This window comes from Cibotium barometz, chromosome 18 (genome assembly GCF_041138505.1).
Source record: "Cibotium barometz isolate CiBa-2024 chromosome 18, ASM4113850v1, whole genome shotgun sequence".
Classification (NCBI taxonomy): Eukaryota; Viridiplantae; Streptophyta; class Polypodiopsida; order Cyatheales; family Cibotiaceae; genus Cibotium; species Cibotium barometz.
The window spans coordinates 36,389,070-36,413,008 of NC_141063.1; the positions used below are offsets into that span (position 1 = coordinate 36,389,070).

At 43.1% G+C, this 23,939-nt stretch overlaps 1 protein-coding gene across 1 annotated transcript in view; it reads right to left on the reverse strand.

Annotated features, from left to right (window-relative positions):
- The window catches only part of LOC147629263 (cytochrome b-c1 complex subunit 6-1, mitochondrial-like), a 57,915-nt gene extending 57,407 nt beyond the window's left edge, over positions 1-508 (reverse strand). Inside the window, exon 1 of the mRNA XM_086812526.1 lies at positions 356-508. Coding sequence (XP_086668652.1) covers positions 356-357 — 2 coding nt within the window. The 5' untranslated portion in view covers positions 358-508. The remainder of the gene's footprint in view (positions 1-355) is intronic.
- Between the last annotated feature and the right edge of the window lie 23,431 nt (positions 509-23,939).

A 23,939-nucleotide genomic window follows, 5' to 3' on the forward strand; every position in this document is an offset into this window, starting at 1 on the left:
CAAGGTTCGCAGAAACTCCACCAGGCTGGCCGTCACCTACATCTGTGGTCCATATTCTCCTTGAATGGCATAAACGCCACAAGCGCGCGCGCGCGCACACACACACACCAGGCCTAGAAACCTATATGTATGGGTGGCCGTACCCCATATTCTTCTTGAATGGCATAAGCGCCACATCTAAGGCAGATTTAGGGTTTTCATTACTCAAAGCCTCCATCACCGTGAACAGAGAAACCCTAAAGTGGATTAACTGCAGGGAAGCTACGGTAGAAGACATCATAGAAGAGACATGACTGGAAAATGGAAAAAAAAAACACACACACACAGAAAGGGGAGGGAGAGAGAGGGGACTTACATGGTGGAAGGCGGGCGATGCAGAACTTTTTGGAACTTCTGTGTAGACAGAAAAGAAGAGAGGAAAACAAGACGGACTTCAACCTATTTCTTTCCTCGCTTTCAAGTCCGTCAAATTTGATTCACATTGCGTTGGGGTATTGTTCGGTGGTAGAGGGGACATACAATTCTACCTGTTTTGCATTGGGGTATTGTTACATGGTATTGTACCTCGTATGTAGGCACTTCACTTGTAGCTTACTTCCATATGATTAAGGTGACGTCGTTTAATGCCAACTCGTATTTATGTTCGGTTCAAGATGAAACATACAACTCCACCTTAAACCAGTTTCTTCATTTTTTCTCACGAAGTATGTCACAATAAACACAGATAATTCAAGCAATTTTGTCTCTTCTAGCTAATTAGGAGCAATAGCACAACTTCCCAAAACACACCCAAAAGTCTGTTGAAAGCCTTTCAATGGAATTCCCTCAATTAGAATGGTTTGAGCATTTTGGAAATGCTACCACTTACCACGATTAGATGGGTGACCAAAAAAAAGGATATTGTAGAGCCACTTGGTTTGTATAACAGGTGTTAATCCAAATCTAGGATTAACAAGAGCTACCGCCATTATCTTACATCAAGGAGTCATGGTAGATACACTAAAGGGTCATACATTCAAGATATAAAGCAATAGTGTCCAAAGCTACAACTTGGACGAGCGTCCCCATAATGGTGTGACGGAGTATTTATAGCGATTCCCGCTTCAAGAGCATGTGGTAGCAAGTTAGGATAAGTCCTAAGTGATGTACTTCATGGATATATTATGAGAGTAGTCATTGTAATAGCATTAGGCCTCTTATGAGCCTAAAGTGTCCGGCCGGCCATAGTTTAAGTGAGTGTAAACACTTATGGCCATGTCCATAAGTGAATTTCTCTCATAATACAATACATTCTCCCATTGTGCAATTGAGTCTTGCTCTTGCTAATCTCTCTCCCTAATGCATGCTAGTGTGTGTGTGTGAGTGAAGTGACGTGAGAGGAGAGACAAGGACCCGTAGTGCAACGCGACGGTGTGACAATGCTCACAGGAGACGCGGTGGAATTGCTTCTCAAGGAGTTGTAAAGCTTGGAGACCTCAAGGGTTATGAGCTCGGCCAGTTGGAAAGATCCTCACGACAGTTGCGGTTCACCAAGTAATCTTTTTTTGGATGTGTTTCAAAGAGGGTTGGGGTGAGCCATAACATCCCTTGGCTTTTTCCATCGTTTTTTCTCTAATCTACGCATAACCCATTGCCCATTATCTTGATTAATGGTTTCCCATGAAAAAGATGTGGAATTGATGGTGATTTGTGTGAGATTTGGTGTAGAATAGCTCTCTTTTTTATTTTTGAAAAGAATGCTTTTTGCTTAAATTTTAGATTAATTTATTGTTTTTGTTGTTGTTTTTACGAGTTGTCATGTTCTTAGGGCTTGCACGTAGTTTGTATTAGTCTTAGTTTACATCCATTGCATCAAAGAATGCAATTCTTAGTGAATATTAGCTCTCGTTAGTTTAAACATAGATCTAAGATCATTAATTCTAGTTTAATTGTGTATGTTTTGTTGAAATTGTTTGGATTAGAGTGTTAGCAAGCATTAGGAGTAGCTTAATATTTCAAAAAAAAAATCTTAAAACCATCAAAAAACCCTTGAATTTGACTAATTTCTCTTAATGGACTAGTTTTTGTCATTAAGGGTGATTAATCTCGTTCAAGAGGCTAAAAATTTAGAAAATATGTTAATTGGGGTCTAAATTGATTATATGAGTAGTCAAAGTTGAGGATTTTGAGTGTTTTGAGAGCATCTAGATGCATCAAAACACCTAATCACATCAATTTTTTGATCAATTGGAGAAATTTGATTCTCTTTGCTTAATTTTACCTTAAAGAGGAGACTATAATTAAGAGTCTAATTAATCTCCTAATTTAGATTAATTTACACAATTGTTGATGCACAAAGATTAGTTTTTCCTTGCTCAATCCAATGATGTGCTCAATTGTGTCATTAATGGTTAATTAGAGTCCTTGATTAGTGTAAAAGAGGAAAAGATTAGTGAAAGGATTAATCTTAGATTAATCCTTAATCACTATTTTACATAACTCATTAAGGCTAATGAGCATTGAATGAGTAGATGCTCATGAGTTGTCAATTTGTCCATTTTGGGGGTCATTTATGAAGAGTGTAAGCGGTGTCATTAAAAGGTTGACTCTTTTGATTCCTACTTACCTTTTTGGAAAAATACCCATATACCTTTCATTTTAAATTCAAAAAAATATTCCTCCCTAAAAAAGGGAAATTCGTGTTTCCCACTAGACTTTAAAAAAAAACGTGAAACTGCAGAAAATGGTTTCACGCTGTGCCGACCGTGAAAGTGCAGGCTGTGGAAAAATAAATTAAATTTAAATTTAAAAAATGGTTTCACGCCGTGAAAAGGTCCAGGTATGAAAGTGCAGGAGACGAAAAAAATTCAACCCAGTAATCAAGGCAAAAAACAGCCCAAAAACCACGAAAAATCGTAAAAACTGCGAAAACGACGAGAAGCCATATGCAAACTACTTTTTGAGGGTCTAAACGACAAAATCACGGACAACTCAGGGAAATAAAGTTGTAGTACTCCAAAAATACTACAACTCTCTCATACATAGTTTTTTAAAATTCCTTTTGGAACAAAAACGTGCTGTGAAACAGAGAAAAAAATCTTGAAATTTTTTTCGTCTTGAGACAGTGATGGAAAATAGGTTTTAGAACCTCCTCTTCCATCTAGGAAGTTCCTAGCATACGCTTTTTCTGAAAAAATATAAGAGGAGGTTCACATGCGTACAGCGCCTAAGCTAATTGGGGCGAATAGACACCCGTTTGACCTAACGAAGAGTACGCCAAGCCTCTTGAGGCTGTAACGGGCTGTGGGAGAATATAAAAAGCAAAAAAAAAAATGTGATTGCTCATTAAGGAGCATTTAGGCACTTTGATCTGGCCACAATGGAGGGATTGCTAGGGATCACACAAGGATTGAATCCAATGGCTGACATCTTCGAGCCATTGAGATCTATACTGCAAATTCACCTCCCAATGCCATTGGCCATGCCTATAACAAGCATGTCATCGGGTTTTACACCCCTTATGACTTCGATCCCACCGGGCTTTAGTCCCTTGCCTAACATTCCCACAAGTCCTATAAGTACCAACCCTTTCCTGGATGCACACACCTTGGACATACTAAAAAGTCTAGGAAGGGGGGTGGCCCAAGGACTCATTGAGTCTCTTCCAACAAGAGCACTTACATACGGCACTTACATACGGCCTTAGTGATTTGTACAGAAATACGGCCGTACAAATTTTTAAAATTATAGGCAAATATGACAGAACAACAGACCCTGTTCAATTTATTCAAATGTTTGAACAGAGATGTGAAGTCTTTGGAAACCCCAACTGCCCCACTAAGGTACATGCGTTGAACTTATGCTTAGAGGGAAAAGCTAGTCAATGGTTCATCGCATTGATGCCGGCGATCAAGACCAACTTCAAAACCTTGAAATCAGCCTTTATACATGGCTTTTCTAGACAAGGTGATCGATGGAGTGCAGTAACAGAACTCTATTCAATTGAGCATCAACCAAATGAATCCATTAGAGATTTTATCCTTCGGAGATAAAACTCTTGGACTCACGTTGTTAGTCATGGAAAAAATTAAATAATGTTCAATAGAGGAGATGTTTCATGATGGGTTGAAGAATAACAGCTTATACAACTTGATCATTGTATCCAATCCGGAAACATTCGATCAATGTTGCAAAGAAGCAATACATTTAGATGACAACATGCTAGAAGATGATCATGTTATGAGGTGTTCCTCATCTAAACCAAGTGAAGAAATGGCAAAAAAAAAAGATCGATCTCGGAATTAGCATTCCCTGAATTTTATGCAGCCTTGCTTAAGACATTACAGCAGACATCTATAAGACAGGATAAAAACCTTCAAAACCAGACATCCTTAATGCCTCTAAAAGTGAGGAGCGAAATGCCTTGTGTTGAATGCAATCACTACGACCATCCCAATCCTCATTGTGCATACAAGGCACCTGTTCTTCTATACTACATATATTGTAAAACCTTTGATCATGATACGAAAAAATGTCCCGCTTCATCCACAATGTACTCAAAGCCTCCATCTCCCATGCACTAAACAAAAATAGTCCAAAGGGTAGAAACTACTTAGGAAGCAGTTAATCGAACACTTCAATGTTTCTATTGTCGTGGACCTCACAAGGTGGTAGATTGCATAGTTTGGAATACTTTCATCCCCATAGTCATTGATATCTTGCGACCAATGTGTGAACGATGTGGCATTGATCACATGTTCCAAGATTGCCCAAGACGAGTTGCTTCAATGCAACTTGTCTTACAAAATACAACTTTTAACATCTTAAGTGTACAAAATGGGAAACTGGCCACAGTGCCATTGAATGTCCTTACACGTTTACAAGTCAAGGCACGAGAAACAGTCAAAAGGAATGTAAAAGACAACACCTCAACATGGATAGAAGAACATGCTTTAAAACAGAACCCAAAACATGGGCCCTACAGAGGATATTTGGGACCCAATACTGTCTCTCTCTCTCTCTCTCTCTCTCTCTCTCTCTCTCTCTCTCTCTCTCTATTTTCTGCACATTTTCATTCAGTTTGTACGTTAATTTCGTCGTCGCCAAAAGAGTGCTGATTTTTTAGCATTGAAGTTACCGATTCTTCTCCGAAGCTTCCGCATGTTACAGTGGTATCAGAGCTTACTTCAAGTCCAAATATTCAGCAAAGAAACCAAAATTTTTTCTCGCTCATGTGGTTGGTTTTCACACACAGGTGGACTACCCCTTTTGGAGTGACTCCTGTCCCTCAAGGACGGTTGGTTTTCAGCCTCCGGACGTCTCCCACACAAATAGTGGATGGTCAGATTGCGTTCCGGAAAGGAAGTGCATTTTCCTGCTATGGCGAGCTTCGACGACGGGAGAGACCAAGAACCATGGGACTAGAGTACACCAGACAGCCGCGCTAGGGCACCAGGCTTGAGTGTTACAGATATGTTCCAGCAGATGATGCGAGCAATCACACACCAGACAACCAAGTTGGACGAGTAGAAGGCGCTGATCTTGGCTCTGGAAGAACGTACCCGTTCTCTAGCGTCGCGTTTTCCATCTACTCCCTCTCCTTCCGTATCCCAGATTCTAGATCCTCAACACATGGACCCTTTCGCGGGGTCACAGCCGCATTGGAGTTCCAACAACGTGAAGACAAAGCCATGTGACGCGTGGAGCACGAACATTACCTAGTAGCATTGGACGCTAGATTGACACCGCCCTCGAATCATTTTCCCGAGAAAATGAACTTTAGTAAGTATAATGGTAAACTCGATAATCCCACAACTCTCTATTCATGGTTACATCAGTTTGAAGCTTACTTTGCCGCAGTTAGAAAAACAGATACTGACAGAGTAGCTAGTTGGTACTTGGAAGGTGAGGCCATTCCTTGGTGGACTCAGAGTAGGTATGGCAGCTTATGTGTGGGACGAGTTTGTCCGTGACCTTAAGCAGCGGTTTCTACCGCCCCACTACCTTGAGCGACTCAAAGATGAGTTCAGGGGAGCGCGTTAGAATGCGCAACCAATCCTTCAGTTTGCTAATAGAATTTTGACTTTATGTCTGGCTTATCTGATATGGACAAGAAAGGGCAGTTTTTGTATGGCCTTGACACACAAATCCAATGGGAGGTGCGTATGTTTAGGCCAGCCACCTTTGAAGACACACTCTCGCCGCTTGCGCAGAGTGCAGAAATGAAACATAATGGTGGCAAGCCCAAGACTTCCCAACCAACTTCTCCCAGGGTTACCGCCTCGGGGGGCAAAGGCCAGAACCAGACGGGGTCTTCCCCAGGACACAGCCCAGGAGCCTCTGGCTCCAAGAACTCGAACAATGCATCTAAGCTTACTTCAGACCAGAAAGCGAAGGCAGGCAAGACAGGTGGCAAGTTGAGTGCTAAGGAGCTTTCTCAGTACAAGAAGGAGGGTAGATGTTTCTTTTGTCATACAAAAGGACATATTTCTCGGGATTGTCCACAGAAGCCTCCAAAGCCCGCCGCCGCTGCCTCCATAGCTTCTGTGGTGAGCTCAGTTCCCACACAAACCCCAGCGACCCCTAGTTCTTCAAACCCTGGTGCTTCAGTTGGAGCAATTATTAGCCGCCGGGAGCTCGAAGATAAGCAGAAGGGCGCCCATAACCAGAAGTATGAGCGCAACGAATTGCTCAAGTCCTTTGGCTACATAGGTGGCCAGAGAGTTGTTATCTTGTTTGACAGTGTGGCAGCATGGAGGATGTGGTCACGGAACAGGCCGCTAGGCATGCCCGTTTCAATCTCAATTTGGTGGACAAACAGGTTGAGGGTTTTAGCACATGCATGACAACGAGCATCAAGTATAAAGCTCTAGGTGCTAAGTTAGTTATTCAGGGCATCGAATTTGTGCATGATTTTATGGTTGCCCCTCTTGTAGGAGCAGATATAATTTTGGGTATTCAGTGGTTTCACAAGTTTCTTCCAGATGTCGTGGGACAAGCCACATTCCAGATCAATCGGAATGTGTCAAACGCCCCAGTGACCATTAAGTGTGAGCTAGGGATTCCGAACTTTTTGCTCATAAGCCACTTGCAGGCTAAGCGAGCAGTCAAGAAAAGCGCACAGTGTGCGATGATTTACATCCAGACAGCCCAGACGGTGGGGCCAGTGCTTTCGAGAAGTACCCGGTTCTCCATGAAAAGTTCTAGAAGATTTTTCTTTGGGACAGCCTCCCTCCCCAGCTCCCCCCGTCCAGACCAGAGGACCACAAGATTGACCTCCTCCCAGGCTCGGAACCCCCGAGCAAGTTTTCGTATCGCCTTTCCAAGGCAATGGAATCGGAGTTGGACCGCCAACTCCAAGAATTGTTGCAATCTGGCTTCATCCGCCCCAGTGTGTCGCCATTTGCAGCACCGATCTTATTTGTCAAGAAGAAAGATGGGTCTTCCCGTTTGTGTGTAGATTATCGTGCACTCAACAAGCTGACTATCAAGAGCAGATTCCCGATGCCTCGAATTGATTATATTCTCGAGAGGCTGAATGGAGCAAAGGTGTTCTCGAAACTTGATTTAAAGAGTGGGTACCACCAGGTGCGGATTGTGGAGGGGGACATCCCCAAGACAGCCTTCCGTACAGAACGGGCCCACTATGAATTTGTGGTCATGCCATTTGGCTTGACGAACGCCCCAGCTACATTTAACCGCATGATGATGCGTGTTTTTCGGGACTTGATTGGAAAGTGTGTGTTCATATTTCTGGAGGATGACATACTCGTATTTTCAGCTACGATTGAGCATCATGACATTGATGTGGAGAAAGTCCTTAAGTTGTTGGAAAGCAACGAGCTCTACGTCAATGAAAAGAAGTCGAAATTTTATCTGTTCTAGGTGCATTACTTGGGATACATAATTAGTGCTGAAGGCATTCGACTTGATCCGGCTAAAGTGGCCGAGATTGTCAATTGGGAAGTACCTCAGACAGCCTATGACATCATATCATTTGTGGGTATATGCCAGGCATATTCCACCCACATCGACAAGTTTTCTGACCTCTCGGCAGATCTCATCGATCTGCTAAAGGGAGTGAAGACAAGAACGCAAAAGATTCGAATGACTCCAAGAGCATTGGAGGCATTCAAGAACCTCAAGGTGGCTTTATCAGAAGCGCCTTGTTTAGCACTTGCCTCGTGGGACGAGCCATTTCAGGTGATCACCGATGCGAGTAACATCGCAATAGGAGGTGTATTGCAACAGAATGGTCATCCAGTAGCTTACATGTCTCGTAAAAGTTACTGCCCGCCGCAGAGAAAAACTACTCAGTCTATGATCGTGAACTCCTAGCAGTTATACAGGCCTTGAAACATTGGAAACATTTTCTATATGGCCGTGACTTTGAGGTTCGCACTGACCATCAGGCATTACGCTGGATTTAGACAATGCCAAGTGCACAGTGGAGTGATCGACAAAACCGTTGGAGTTAGGTATTCCAACAATTCGGTGGTATGATTGAGTACCTTCCAAGAAAGGCCAATCCAGTGGGGCTGTTGCGTTGAGCAGGAAGGGATAGGTGACTACAATTCAAACCACTAGACTCGATCTTGTTTTGGTACAGGACTATATGACATGAAGCACGCGTACGCGGATTTCGAGAAATTTGGTACGCAATGGGAATAGGCATTGGATGCCACAGGACCATGCCACTTTCTGATACGCAATGGTTCGCTTTTCTACAAAGGCAGACTGTGTGTCATGAAGTCGTTCAGGGCATCTGTCAAATCCCCATTGGATCTCCTCGTGGAACGCTCCTGGTACGAGACTCGAAACCTGCAAACAAACCAAACAAACAAGAAGGGGGTGCAGGCTTGACTCACCTCCCAACCATGACAGCTGTGGACAAGCCCACAGACTTGGCTGTCCCCACCGAGCCACGAGCTGAGCTAACTAGATGGACGTACCGACCTACCGCCACAAAGCTACCCTCGCGGGCCTTGAGACTGCTGTCGGCCTCGGCTGCATAAGTAGGTGCATATCTGTACTAGATCCAGGCTCCAAACCATAGAGCTCTCACAAAGACACGCGAGACTCTATATGACTAATGACTAACCTTCGCCACCCTTTTATAGGTTCTTGGACGGTCATCAGGCGTTCACACTTGGGCGCCCACTCGTCCATACTTGGGTGCCCGCCCGTTAGTCTATCCCTAACTCAGCTCGCCACAATCAGCCTGCCTAGCTCCAAGCTTCCCCAACCCTCGAAGCTAGTCTTGTGTGTGTGTAGCACACGACGGTAGATACACAGTGTGCGTGTAGCACACGGTAGATACACAGTGTGCACATGACATACTCCCCTTCCTCTAAGAGCTCACTCCTGAGCTCACTAAAAAGCCAGGGTAATCTCTCTGAAGAGTAGTCAATGTCTCCCATGTAGCGTCCTCCTCAACACGATCCTTCCACTTGATCTTGTATTCCATGTGATAAGCGTATTACGCAATCTTCTTTCACGAAATCCAAGAATCTTTTCAGGTTCGTGTGGAACAAATGTCATGTCTTCGACATCTATGATTTCTTGAGGAGTAAGTAACTTGGCTATCCCCACCGAGCCACGAGCTGAGCTAACTAGATGGACGTACCGACCAATCTCTACCTCGCGGACGTCCCATACCGCCACGAAGCTACCCTTGCGGGCCTTGAGACTGCTGCCGACCTCGATTGCATAAAGCAGGTGCACATCTGCACTAGATCCAGCCGGTGTCCAGCAGAAGGGGCGTCGTGACACTCCTTAAGAATCTTGGACCTAATGTCCAGGATGTGTGGTACACAAATTTTGTCATTATTATGGAATAGTAAACCATTCCGAATCATCCACTGGCCTCCTGTAGTGTGAATGGTAGGCTGTTCAGTCATCAAGTCTTGGTCAATCAACGAGCTCCCGTCCTGGATCTTCTGCCAAAATGGACCAAAATAACTATCAGTCCTGCAAAGCCCTCTCAATGACTGAAATAAGTCAGTAGAAATCTCAGTGAACGACAAAGTATTCACCTCTCTAATTCGACTAACCGCATCTGCGACAGTGTTCATGGATCCTTTTCGATAACGAATCTCAAAATCAAAATCTTGCATTAACTCAGCCCAACGAGCTTTCCTTCCTCTCAAATCATCTGCATCACACACATATTTGATTAACTGATGATCAGTCAATACCACAAACTTGGAGCCATATAAATAATGTCTCCAAACCTTGAGAGCATGAATCACAGCATAAAGCTCCTTCTCAAGGGTTGGCCAACGAGATTGAGTGTCGTCTAGCTTTTTACTTTCAAAAGCAACAGGTCTACCATCTTGAAATACAGCAGCCCGGACGGCATAGTCACTAGTTTCAAGAATATAAGGCCGACTAGGATCGGGTAATGCTAAGATAGGTGCTTCCTTGACTTTATCTTTCAAAAGTCTGAAGGCCATATCCACATCGTTATTCCAAGTGATAGGCTGATTTGACTTACGTCCACGACCTTTCAACAAGTCGGTCATTTTGGTAGTGTGAGCTGAGAGTACTCCCGCATAGATTTTCGAAGAAAAACAAAACCAAGAAAAGAACGAAGTTGTTTCACTGTTCGCGGTATAGGCCAGTCCAGAACCTTCTGAACTCGGTCATAGTCAATGCTCAATCCATCTTGAGTGATCTTATGTCCCAAGTAAATGATGTCTGTCATAAAAAACTCACATTTACTTAACTTAGCATATAGTCGATTGTGTCTTAAAATAGATAAGACAATCATGAGGTGTCTAACATGATTCTCAAGAGTACGACTATATATCAAAATATCATCCAGAAACACAACCACAAATTTTCCCAAATGTTCATGAAAAAGATCGTTCATCATTTGTTGGAAAGTGGTTGGAGCATTGGTTAACCCAAAAGGTAATATGAGAAACTCGTAATGGCCATACCTGTCCGAAAGGCGGTTCTTTCAATATGCCTTTCATGAATACGTATCTGGTGATAGCCAGTACGTAAATCTATCTTCGTGAACTATTTCGCTCTAACCGGTCAATCAGGTCATCTGACCTAGGGAGAGGATAACGGTTCTTAATTGTCAGCTTGTTTAAATCTCTTGTAATCTATACACATTCTCCAGATGTTGTCCTTCTTTCTCCTAAGAAACACAGGTTCACCCTAAGGTGATTTACTTGGATGGCTCTGGCCCATCCTCAAATAATCTTCGAGTTGTTTAGCCAACTCATCTTCCTCAGCTTGGCTTATCCTGTAAGGTGGAATATTGACAGGATGAGCACCAGGGATCAGGTCAATACAATGATCTACTGCCCTTTAGGTGGTAAACCCGATGGCAGTTCCTTAGGAAATACATCTTGAAACGAATCAAGTATCTTCTGTAATTCTTTGCTTTCAAATACACTTAATTCATTGACATCCATGGAAGGTATGAGAAATGAAGAAAGTGGAAAGCAGTATACAAAGAAGAATCCATTATATTTTCAAAATAAACTGTATTTACAAGAGGTCCCTGAGAGGGATGTATACAATCACCTAAGATACTATATTGGGTGTTCCTATGTTGAAAAGAAAAAATATGACTAGACTAATCTATCTGGACTTGAAGAGTCTTAAACCACTCAATCCCTAATAACAAGTCTACATGTTCTAGGTACATAATATAGCATTCCATAGTATCTTTGTAGTCCTGAGTCCGGATTGGTAGCATCTCCACCTTTCGATCCCATACTTGCGGACCCGTAGGTAGGCGTACCTCATAGGTATGATCACTGGGTGACGTATCAAGACTCAATTTCTGCACAAGTTTGTAGTTAACAAAGTTGTGTGAGCTGCCAGGGTCTAGAAGAATGTGGATTCTATGGCCATTCACTTCTCCATAAACTCGGAGAAGATCATGCAAGCCAAAAACTTTAGAATTGAACAGACAATCAGAACATGTACTAGGGCAATAAAGTACAGTAAACTGATGTACCTATCAAAGACAACTGGTTAGCTGTCTTTGGCTTGGGTCCTACGTTGGTCTTTGCACCCTTTTGCTTCGGGCACTCGTTACGCATGTGTCCTTTTTCTTCGCAGATGAAACAATGTCCCTCCTTCTTGAGCTTCAAAGCTCTAAGGAGACGTTTCTTCTTCGTTGGTGTCGAACTTGAATTCTTTGAAGGTTGGTCCGAAGACTTTCCTTCAGTCATGTTAGCTATTGGTGCGGAGAACTTTCTTTTGTGCCTGTTCCCCTGCTCGGTAATGGGTTTAGACATGGAAGAGACCATTGTATCATCATAGATACGAGCTGAATGAATGGCCTCGTCCAAAGTTTTGCATTTGTTATTTCTGGTAAACCGACTACTACGAAGAACCCCAAAAGAGTTGTGGGATCCATCTTTGTAGCTTTCATCTGCAAGTCCCTAAACTTCTAGAGGTAGACCTCATAAGTGAGGTGCTGCGAGGTCATGTCAAAGCTATAAACCGGGCAAGAACATCATAATCATCCTCTTTCTTGAGGAATTCCTTCTTGAAGACGTCTTCGAATTGTGCCCAAGTCATTGGCTTAGGGTTGAGTTCCTTCCACCAAAGTAAAGCTTTGCCTGAGAGGAAACCTACTGCTAACTGGATCTTTTTTCCATCGTCATATGGATGAAACTGAAAATGGACTTGCCATTTATGTAGCCAAGTGTCCACGATCTCCTTTTGGTACGCTGCTTTTGCTCGCCCCCGAACTATTCCGGAGTAATGTTGGGGCCAAAGCAGAGGCCAAGGTATCCATACCCGAAAGAGTAGATAGGGTAGTGGTCAAAAGAGAGAGGGAGTTCTGCAAAGCCTCCATGTGCATGGCGATTTGTGCCTGATGTTCCGAAGAAGAAGCTTCGAGAGCAAAGCCTCCATGTGCATGGCGATTTGTGCCTGATGTTCCGAAGAAGAAGCTTCGAGAGCAACTTTGAACTCAGGGAAATCTGATTTTGACACATAATCGTCAAAAAGATCGGCATTGGTATCTTCCGTAGCCGGCAAGGCTTCGCGTTCGATAAGGGGCTCCAACTCGGATTCTTGGGTCGACATCTTAAAGAGGGCAAGTGGAGAAAAAATTCGATCTTGCATAAGAAAGTGCTAGAGAACTTGAGAGCTTGAGAGCTTGAAAACGTGAGAGATGTGTGACAAGAAGCCCACTTCAGGGGTTTATATAAGCTTCCCCAAAAGCAACTTGAGCTTTTGCTTTTGTGTTTTATATATATATATATATATATATATTCTGTTTTCTTAAAAAAAAACACCTTTAAACCTTAAGGGGATCTTTAAACTCTTTAAAAAAAAAGTTTAATCCAAAAAAAAAAACGAAAGCAAGCCCAATTCGGTGTGAATGCTTTTACTATTTTTTTTCTCCCCTCCTGGAATTAGCGCCGCCGGCTTGCGTTGCTCCCGTCGCCTTGCTGCTGGCGCGCCGCCTTCGCTCGGGTGTCCATGGTTGCCTGTGCCAGCCTGCGCCTAGGCGTGGCCGCCTGCGCATGACTGCCTACGTAGGTGTGGCCCCTGTGTAGGCCTGGTCACATGCCTGCGTAGTCCTGGACGCCTGCCTGCATAGGCCTGGGCGCCTGCCAGCATGGCAGCCTACGTAGGCCTAGCCGCCTGCATAGCCTGGCCGCCTATTCACTTGCGTCTACAATAGCCGGTAGCAACGATTATACTCGGCCAATAGCACGTGACCAGCAGTACCCGGCCAGCACCCGACTACGCATAGCCAGCGATCGCTTCTCTCGCTCTCTCTCTCTTTCTCTTTCAAACAAAAGCCAACGTGCTTTTTTTCTCTCACACAACTGTTCATGCGACTGCACAAACACATCCAGCCTTCTTCTTGCAAAGCAAAACAACCCTTTCTAGATCACAATCCCCATCATCATGGGTTCCTACGATGAAAAAAAAACAACATACAATCTAAAAAACAACAGTATGCATAAACAAAATAGCAAGCTTCTTAAACACATACATTTCTTCGACCTCATCTTCTCTACCTACCGACTTGCTCGTTCACTCACGAGGCACGCTTTGATACCACTATCAATACCCCATCGAATCTCCTCGTGGAATGTTCCTGGTACTGTTGAGATTCAAGCTCGATGTCAGTGTGAGCCAGCTATGCTATGTGCTGGCATGTTAGGTAGGAACATGTGTGAGACATAAATGACCGCGTCCAGCTGGTCATAGTGTGTGGACATTAGCTAGGGTTAGATGTGTGTGGACACAACTTTTAGTGTGTTGTGTGTATTATGGATTATGGCTTTATGCATTGTGTGAGAAGGGAGATGGCTTCCCTCTATGGTTAGGGTTTGCAATATACATTAGGGTTTGCTCCTGTGTGTGTCTCCTCCCCCTCTACCATTCTTTCAACATGGTATCAGAGCCTTGTGCTGTCTATTAGGGTTTATGAGTGAGTGAGAGAAGAGGGAGAAGAAGCTGTGAAGCTTGCCATTGGAGCTGTGAAGCTTGGAGCACACCGATTACTATCAGATCTGAGAGCTTGGCCTACCAGGTAAGGTCTTTTAAACATCCTTGAGCGGATTGCAGGTGATTCAAGGAAAAACAAAGCAAATTAGAGCAACTCAAAGCAAAGAGAAATTAGAGCAACTCAAAGCAAAGAGAAATTCTGATTTTTGAAAGCTTTCCATTAAAGCTTGGAAGCATTGATGTATGGTGGAAATACATGTAAATCTGGTAAAAACACATGTATCTGACAAGGAGGAATGTATTGGCAACTCATATGCAAGCCCTACTGTGATTTTGGAGCAATTTGGAAGCATTTGAATGAGTGAAAAATTTTGGTTTTTGAGCTCTCACAAAACAGAGAAAAGCAAGTCAAAATTTGATGCATTTGGAGCATGTTTTTGGCAAAAATCAAAGGATTGAATGGTTGCACACATACCTAAGTGTGTTGGGGACTTATATCACTCATCAATTAGCAACTCAAGCACTCCCAAAACCCTCAGGAGCAGGCGGCGCTGAATGGACAGCAGAAATAGAGCATATTTCAGCCATTTTGCAAAGTGGAGGATCAAAATCAACTCCGATGCTTGATATATTTCAAAATTGGTTTAGCAATTAGGTGCTACACACACTAGAGAAGGATGCTACATGGTTGGTTTGATCAATTATGCCTAATTGAGCTGGGAATGAGCTGATTAAAAAGCCTGTCCCACTGGTTGCAGAGAAACATAGTGATTTTAATCGAGCAATTAATCTTTGGTCTTAAACAATTGGACAAATTCCTCTTACATGGAGTTAGTGGACATCATTGCTAAGCTATTGAATGACTGGTTGCTCAATTTGGACAAATATTGAAGAAATTAGAGCAAAATTACTACTGGTTTTTTTGGCAGAGGTAATCCTTAGTTTCTTACTAATAAACCTTGTACATATTCAACTCTTCACCTTATGTGAGCATTTACTCATTTTTGGGTATCTTCTTTTACAAAATTGGATTTATCTCCTCCCCACACATGGATTGATCTTATTGGTCCATAAGAACCTTAATTGGACCATAATCCAAGATTTTTGAAAATCTAGACCCTTAGGCTAAGGTCCTTTATACCCATTTCCAATTAATTCCAATTGCACATTGGAAAGTTCTTTCTGAATTTTTGTTTCAGGGGAATTCATTTTAATAATATGAGAATTTTTTCTATCTAAAAATATTCAAAATCTGAATATTCTCTCTAGAGTATTTTCTCTCTCTAAGTCAGGCAGAGACAAGATCTTTTATATTTCTGAAGAGGGTATTGATTACAGGAGAAGATGCTGGACATTTTGAGAGGCTGGGGAGGAATCTTACACGCTTTTTCAAAAAGCAGCTCCAAGGCTAAAAAAACAAGGCCCTGAAGCTAGAAAAGAAAAACAAGAACTTTTGACTAAAGTTGAGTAATATGTTACTATTAAAATGACCAAAAGCAAAGTAAAAGGCAAAAGCAAAGCAAAAGCATCACTTTTTGGCAAAAAGCAAGGATTCCCCAAGTATAAGAGAAGCATGAGCCTCTCTTGAGCATCAAGTTGAAGAAGATCCTCTTCATCGTGTTGCCATCTTCGTTGAAAGCTTGGAGATCATCTTCTCCATCATCATCATGAATCAAATCATGGAAATTCTCATTGCTGCCCGTTGATTCAGAGCACCTCCATCAACTACAGTGCCGCATCATCACCTGTCTGTAGTACGACTGTACGGATCCGTAAAACCGTACGGACATGTACGGACTGAAAATTTCAAAAACCTTAAAACTGCTCCAAAAATCCTAAAAACTACTTTTTGGAGGTTTTTATCGCCCAAAAACCATTAAAACAGGTTTTATGTTTTCTTGCCACAGAAAGAGCTTTTCCATGGTTTTCTTCATTGACAAGGCTATAGGAGTTGTGGAGATTATACATGGGATGACTCTTGGACTTGATCATTGGATTGGAACTAGAACTTGGACTTGATCAATGGATTGGATCTAGATTTGGACTTGGATTTGGATCTAGACTTGGACTTGGATTTGGATCTCGATATTGGACCTGGTACTAGCCCGGTGAAGATTCTTGTGGATCATCCCCGTGGCATGCTCAGCATCAGAGATTTTGTACCTCGACACCGACTTCGACTTAGGGATTCTAATTGGCATATTTGTTTGCTTTTGTATTCATTGATTGTATTGATCCTAGCCAGTGTGCCCGTGAATTGTTTTCTGAATAAATTCCTAAAAGGGGGCGGGACCTGTTCCCCACTCAGTGTGGTGTATTGTGCAAGATCCCTATTTCCTTCTCTCCTCCCTCTCTCTATATCTTTATCTCTTGGACATGTGGTTGTGTCTGTCACTGCACGCTCTGCACGGCTTAGAGTGGTATCAGAGCTGGATTTCTCTTGAAGAAAGTTTCTTCGAATGACAGAGCCATGTCGAAAAAAAGGGAGACTAAGGACCTAATGAAGGGAAAAACTCCAATACAAGACTTCAAAATGGGACCCAAGACCATAAATCTATTTATCATGAAACCGCGGCCATGACATCAGAAGAGTACCATGACTTTCAGCAGTTCAGACGACCTCTCAGAGAAAAGAATTTCTTTCTTGGAGTACCAAGAGAGAACAGGATCAAAGAAGGGCTCAAATGTTTGCAAATTTCATCAAGGATCGAGCCACTGAAGCCGAAGGAGTTCAAGCTGCTAAAGCCTATCTTCAGGCCAAAGGAGTCACCATTGTAGAAGGATCTAGAGCTACCCGTTCTATTTCTTATGGAGGATACAGGGAGGCTACTCCTAGGCCTCCTCTCTCAGATGTAGCCTCCTCGGGACAAGTAAGGGAAAGGAAGGCAAAGAAGCTAGAGAGATCAGAAGATCATCAAAGTGGCATCATGCTAGGAAGTTCAACAAGTGGTTTGCAGTAGTGTTTAGCCCATTGCATATTTCAACAAAGAAAGGCATGGAATCTTTGTGGACCAAAGCTGAAACAGAATCCTTTTGAAGCATTGAGACTTTATGCTAGCAAAGAACCGGTGCTGGTTATTCTAGACCTTTTTGTGGTTGAACATGATGAGATTGCATTGGAGCACCCTTGAACCAAGCAAGCCATGTTGTGGCCTATGAATGTCAAAGACAACAAGGAAGCAGATGCATTATCTCGAAGATCCTTGAGCTATGCGGTTTCTATGGGTTACCATATGGATTTCACTTTGATGAAGGATCCTTATGCTACCAAAGAGGATTTTAAAGATGTTTTGAAACATATTGCAAATTAGAGATTTGGTGATTTTTTTATGTCATCAAGTAGGGTTTTCTTATGATGCAAATCCACGTTATGTGTGACACAAGGAATTGAGGCCAAAGTAATGGAAGAGTACCATGATCCTCCCTACTGAAAAGATGCAGGGGGGAAGAGAGCTTGAGCTCTTGCAAGCACACACACACACTCACAAAACCCTAATAGAGAACACACAAGGTGAGAGGCTGAAAATCTTCTTCTACTTTACTCAACACTCAACACCCATATACAAGATAAGAGTACACATAATATGAAAGGCAATCAACCAATACATACAAGGGCTCTCTATAGTGTGAACCCAACTAAATGAGCTGGCGCTATAACTATGCCAGTCTCTAGAATGGCTATCACATAGCCTGTCATCCCATTGGCCGCATATCACCCAAGATCTCACCAACCATGCCAGTGGTGTAAGTGTGGGGCCTATCCCCCAGGCGGGTCATCAGTGTCCACCACCTCACTCACTAGACGAGCTCGATATCTCAACACTCCTCCTCGAGCTCAACTCTATCTCATGTACACCAAGTGAAGCTCTGAATCTGTAGAGCTTCTCTGTACCCAATTCTTTGGTGAAGATGTCAGCTACCTGATCGTGTGTGGCTGACATAAACAAGGTCAAGGTCGCCTGCCAAGACCTTCTCTCTGACAAAATGGTAGTGGACCTCTATATGCTTCGTGCGAGCATGAAAAAACTGGGTTCCTGGCCAACTGTATACTGCTAATGTTGTCACAGAAAATGACAACTTGTCTATCCATTGATAGACCCAAATCTACAAGTAGCTTTCTCAACCAAGCTACCTTACATGCTGCCATAGCAGCTCCTCTGTACTCGGCCTGGATAGAGCAACCGTAGGCTGCTTCTTGCTGCTCCAAGTCACAGCAGCACTCCCCAAAGAAAACATGAAGCCACTAGTAGATCTTCTATCTGAGATACTACCAGCCCAATCAGCATATGTGTACCCATGTACACATATCTCTGTCCCAGTCTCATAAAATAGTCCACAATGCAAAGTAGACCTCACATACCTCAGTATGCATCTCAATGCATCCAAATGTGGTTTCTGTGGAACCGGCATAAACTGACTCACCAACCCAACAGCATAGCTCAAATTTGGTCTGGTGATCGTCATATAGATCAAGCTTCCTTCTATGCACCTATACATAGTAGGATCCTCCAAGATCTCTCCTGAATCTGCACTCAACTTGCCATTCTGATCCAATGGCACGGAAATAGGCTTACAGCCTGTCATACCATACTTGGACAACATGTCCAAGCCATACTGTCTCTGCAGTAATCCAATACCATATGGTGACCTAATCACCTCAATGCCCAAGAAATATCTGAGCTCCCCCAGATCCTTCATCTCAAACTTCTGTCTAAGCAAGATCTTTACATCAAAGATCTCTGCATCATGGTCCCCCGTAATGATCAAGTCATCTACATAGATGACAACAAGCACAACCCCTCTATCACCATGTCTCACATACAGCGAGAAATCTGCATTGGCTACATGAAAGCCAATAGTGACAAGATATTCAGAAATCTTGTCAGACCATGCTCTTGGTGCTTGTTTTAAGCCATACAAGGCTTTCTTTAACCTGCAAACATGCTCGGGGTGACTCACATCCTCATAAACAGGTGGCTGCAACATATACACCTCTTCTTGCAAATCCCCATGCAAGAATGCATTCTTTACATCCATCTGATATAAAGACCATTGCTTTGACGCAGCCATTGCTATCACAACTCTCACTATTGCCATCTTGGCAACTGGGCTGAAAGTTTCCTCATAATCAATCCCATATGTCTGCACATATCCTTTGGCTACCAATCTAGCCTTATACCTGTTTATGCTTCCATCACTGTTACGTTTTACTTTGTACACCCACTTGCATCCAATGGCTTTCTTGCCTTCAGGCAATTGCACTAAATCCCAAGTTTCATTTCCATATAGTGCATCCATCTCCTCATCCATAGCTTTCTCCCAACACACATTTCCAATAGCCTCATCAATGCATGTGGGCTCTACAACCTGCACAACCTTTGCCATATATGCATAGTGATGTGCCACATAACCATCATAGGTAAACCTCTGCACAGGGTTTTTCACTCTCCCAGATCTTCGCAGCTTTTCATTCATGGCTTCCATAGCCTTCTTTACACTAGGTGTTCTCATAGATGAGATCCCAAGCTCCTCATCAAGGCTCATATCTGAGCCACTAGACTCTCCATCAACATGAGAATGCCCTGTAGAAATGTCAGGAATACCAAGGGGCTCAACCACTTTCTCTTTTCCTTTACGTGATGTACTAATCACATTTGTAGGACTGGTATTATGACGCAGCCTGCCACTCCATGGTCTATCAACAGACCCACTATAGATGAGGACTCTCCTGGTCCACTCAAAGACTGTGATTGCTGACCTACATTCTATGCAACCACACTTCCACTCACATAAACCCCAACAGCTTCTTTTTCAGCAGCATACCAGCTGCTCATCTCATCAAAAACAACATCCCTGCTTACCCTCAACTCACGTGTAGCAGGGTTATAACACTTGTATCCCTTTTGCTCAAGGGAATATCCAATAAACACATATTTTTCTGCTTTTGGATCCAGCTTAGTTCTCAGCTCATCTGGCACATGCACATATGCAATGCATCCAAAGACTTTCAGATGAGACAAATCGGGTTTTCTGCCAGTAAACCTCTCCTCTGGAGTTACATCATGTATGGCTGCAGTTGGAGTCCTCTTCATGATGTATACTGTTGTAGAAACAGCCTCAGTCCAATAGCTATGCGGCATATTCTTCTCTTCCATCAATGCTCGCCCATCAATGCTCGCGCAATCTCAACAATGTGCCTGTTTTTTCGCTCAGCAACTCCATTTTGCTGCGCAGTGTATCTGCATGTAAACTATCTCCGAATACCATTCTTCTTCAAAAATTCAGAGAACTCATTGGAGAAGTACTCTCCCCCGCCATCTGACCTTAGGTACTTTACATATTTCCCTGTTTTCTTTTCAACCAAAACTCTGAAATTCTGAAAGTGAGTGAACACCTCACTCTTCTCCTTCATGAAATATACCCACACTTTCCTTGTGTGGTCATCAATGAATGTCACATAATACCTGCAGCCTCCCATAGACATGGTCTTGGTAGGACCCCATACATCTGAATGCACAACATCTAGTGCATTTCTGCTCACATATCTGTTATGTGGAAATACATGCTTTGATTGCTTTCCAAATTGGCATGCTTCACATATTCTTTGCATAGCTTCCACTTTAAACTTTGGCAGCCCTGTCACAATTCCTTTAGTCTGCATAGACTTCATTCTCTGCACATTCACATGTCCAATTCTTTTATGCAAAATGTCTGTGTCTGCAACAATTCCTGAACCCTTTGCAAACATCGCAGCACTCATTTCAGGCATGTCTACATTCAACGTAAACATTCTACCCACTCTGTTGCCTTTTGCAACCAACCTGCACTTGTCTTTGAAGTCTTCAACATAACAACCATCAGGGTTAAACCAAACCTGCAAACCGTGCTCAATCATCTGACCAACTGAAACCAGATTCTTTGTTATGTTCGGAACGTGAAGTACATCTGCAAGGTACTTCACTTTGCCATCCTGCATAGACAATGGCACATCTCCAACATGGGCAATTGGATGAGCAGTGTCATCCCCTGTTTCCACAAAACCTGGTCTTTCAAGGTTTTTCATCTCCTTGAACCACTCCCCATGACTTGTCATGTGGTTCGAAGCACCTGAATCCACATACCATACATCATCTTTTTGTGCTGCTTCAACATTTTCAGACATGGCATTCACGACATGCTGCATAACAAACAACCTTTCATTATCCTCATTGTTTCTGCTTGAGGATGCATAGTTGTTCTGCTGCACTTTTCCATTTTGCATGTCAGCCTGCTTCTTATAACATTCTTCCTGCACATGTCCAGGCTTACCACAATAAAAGCATTCACGTGCATCATTATATTGCCTTTGCCAATTTCCATGTCCTCTTTGACTCCCCCTGCCTCTGAATTTGCCTCTTCCACCTGTGTGTTGTTGATGTTATTGTTGTGTATTCTGGGATTGTTGTTGTTGCTGCTGCTGGCCATAATTCTGATTACCTATTCGGCCACCTCCTTGATCGCGTCCACGGCCTCCTCTACCTCGTCGTCTTCCTGAACTTGTGTAGAAGGCCTGTTGTTTTGAACTGTTTTTGTTTTGTGAAGACTGTTGGTCTTCACCCAAGCTCTTCTCTTCTATCTATAATCAGCATAGACACCAAATCTATAAAGTTGGGAATGTTTTCTCAAGTCTGAATAGACGTCTTGAACGCCTTGTATTGTGGCCCGAGACCACGTAGACAGACTTCCACCTTATTATCATCATCTACTGACACACCAATAGATGCAAGGGATTCCACAATACCCTTTATCTTCAAGGCATGGTCATTCACAGACATGTTCTTTTTCTCCACAGTATGAAGTTCATTCTTCAACTGTATCTTACGTGCCTTGGTATTTGTTTCATAGAGTTTTACCAAGGTGTCCCACACCTCCTTGGGGGACTTGGCATCCTGAATGTGCCCAATCATGGTGTCCTGTATACTAATGGAGAGCCAATACATAACTTTCTTGGCTCCTTGGTTCCAGTCTTTAAACTCTTTCACATCTGCAGCAGTCGGCCGGTATCTCCGGTGCCTCTTCATGCTCACCTTCTACGTAGTCCCAATAGCCCTTTCCCATCAGGAAATTCGTCAACCTGAACCTCCAAGCATGGAAGTTATTCTTATCAAGCTTCTCAGCCATAATCTGGGTTATGCCATCATTTGACATCTTGCCAGACACACAATTTTACCAGAAATAGCACTCTGGTTTGTCCTGCACAAACTGCTATATTTCTGCAGAGCGATATTGTAGTACTCTCAAATGTCACAACTAGTGACTACAATATGCATACATATACCCAATGGCAACTGTTGACCTCTTTGCAGCACCCACAGTGTCTGCACAGTCAATCTGTCTTCCTGCAGTTCTTAAAACAGAGTTCTGCAGAGAATCGATGACTTACCCACAATGCTCGAAATTGCCTGCTTTCTGAAAAACGGAGGTCAAGACGCGCCCGAAATGCGTTTTGGGCCCAAAAATTATCATCCAATAGGACAGTATAGTTGCCCTATAGCTTTATTCCCGCGAAGAAAGCTCCTCAATCAGAGATCGTTTGCCAGTGCCTCCCGTAGAGCTCCCAACAAGGGTGTAGTCACCAACACAAATAGGGAAGAGTAGTTGAAGCTCTTACCTTCGTACCGCTTCCTGTGGTTCTCTTGCTTGCAGCTCAGCCCTAAGCACGAACCACGCTCTGATACCATGAAAAGATGCAGGGGGGAAGAGAGCTTGAGCTCTTGCAAGCACACACACACACTCACAAAACCCTAATAGAGAACACACAAGGTGAGAGGCTGAAAATCTTCTTCTACTTCACTCAACACTCAACACCCATATACAAGATAAGAGTACACATAATATGAAAGGTACTCAACCAATACATACAAGGGCTCTCTATAGTGTGAACCCAACTAAATGAGCTGGCGCTATAACTATGCCAGTCTCTAGAATGGCTGTCACATAGCCTGTCATCCCACTGGCCGCATATCACCCAAGATCTCACCAACCATGCCAATGGTGTAAGTGTGGGGCCTATCCCCCAGGCGGGTCATTAGTGTCCACCGCCTCACTAGACGAGCTCGATATCTCAACACCTACATGGGGCATAGAGACACCTTGACTAAGCTTTGGAGAGCTACTTCTATTGCCCTACTATGAGAAAGGACATTGAACTTTACGATTCGAGAATGTTTAGTTTGTCAGAATGTCAAGTTTGATCGACAAACACCAGCATGACTATTGCACCCATTCAATGTTCTATGGGAGAGTATTGCTATGGATTTTATCTTTGGATTGCCAAAGTCAGAGAATGATGATATTTGGACCTTTTTCAGGATACCAAGAAGATCAACCATGTATGTCATCGTTAGACCTTTCAGATCATTGGAGGATACATAATGCCTTCCATGACAGTTTATTGAAACCATGTACATGTTACCCCCAAAGAAGCCTGTTTTGGAGGAAGAGCCAAAACAGTTTGTGTTCCATTCTATGAGAAAAAG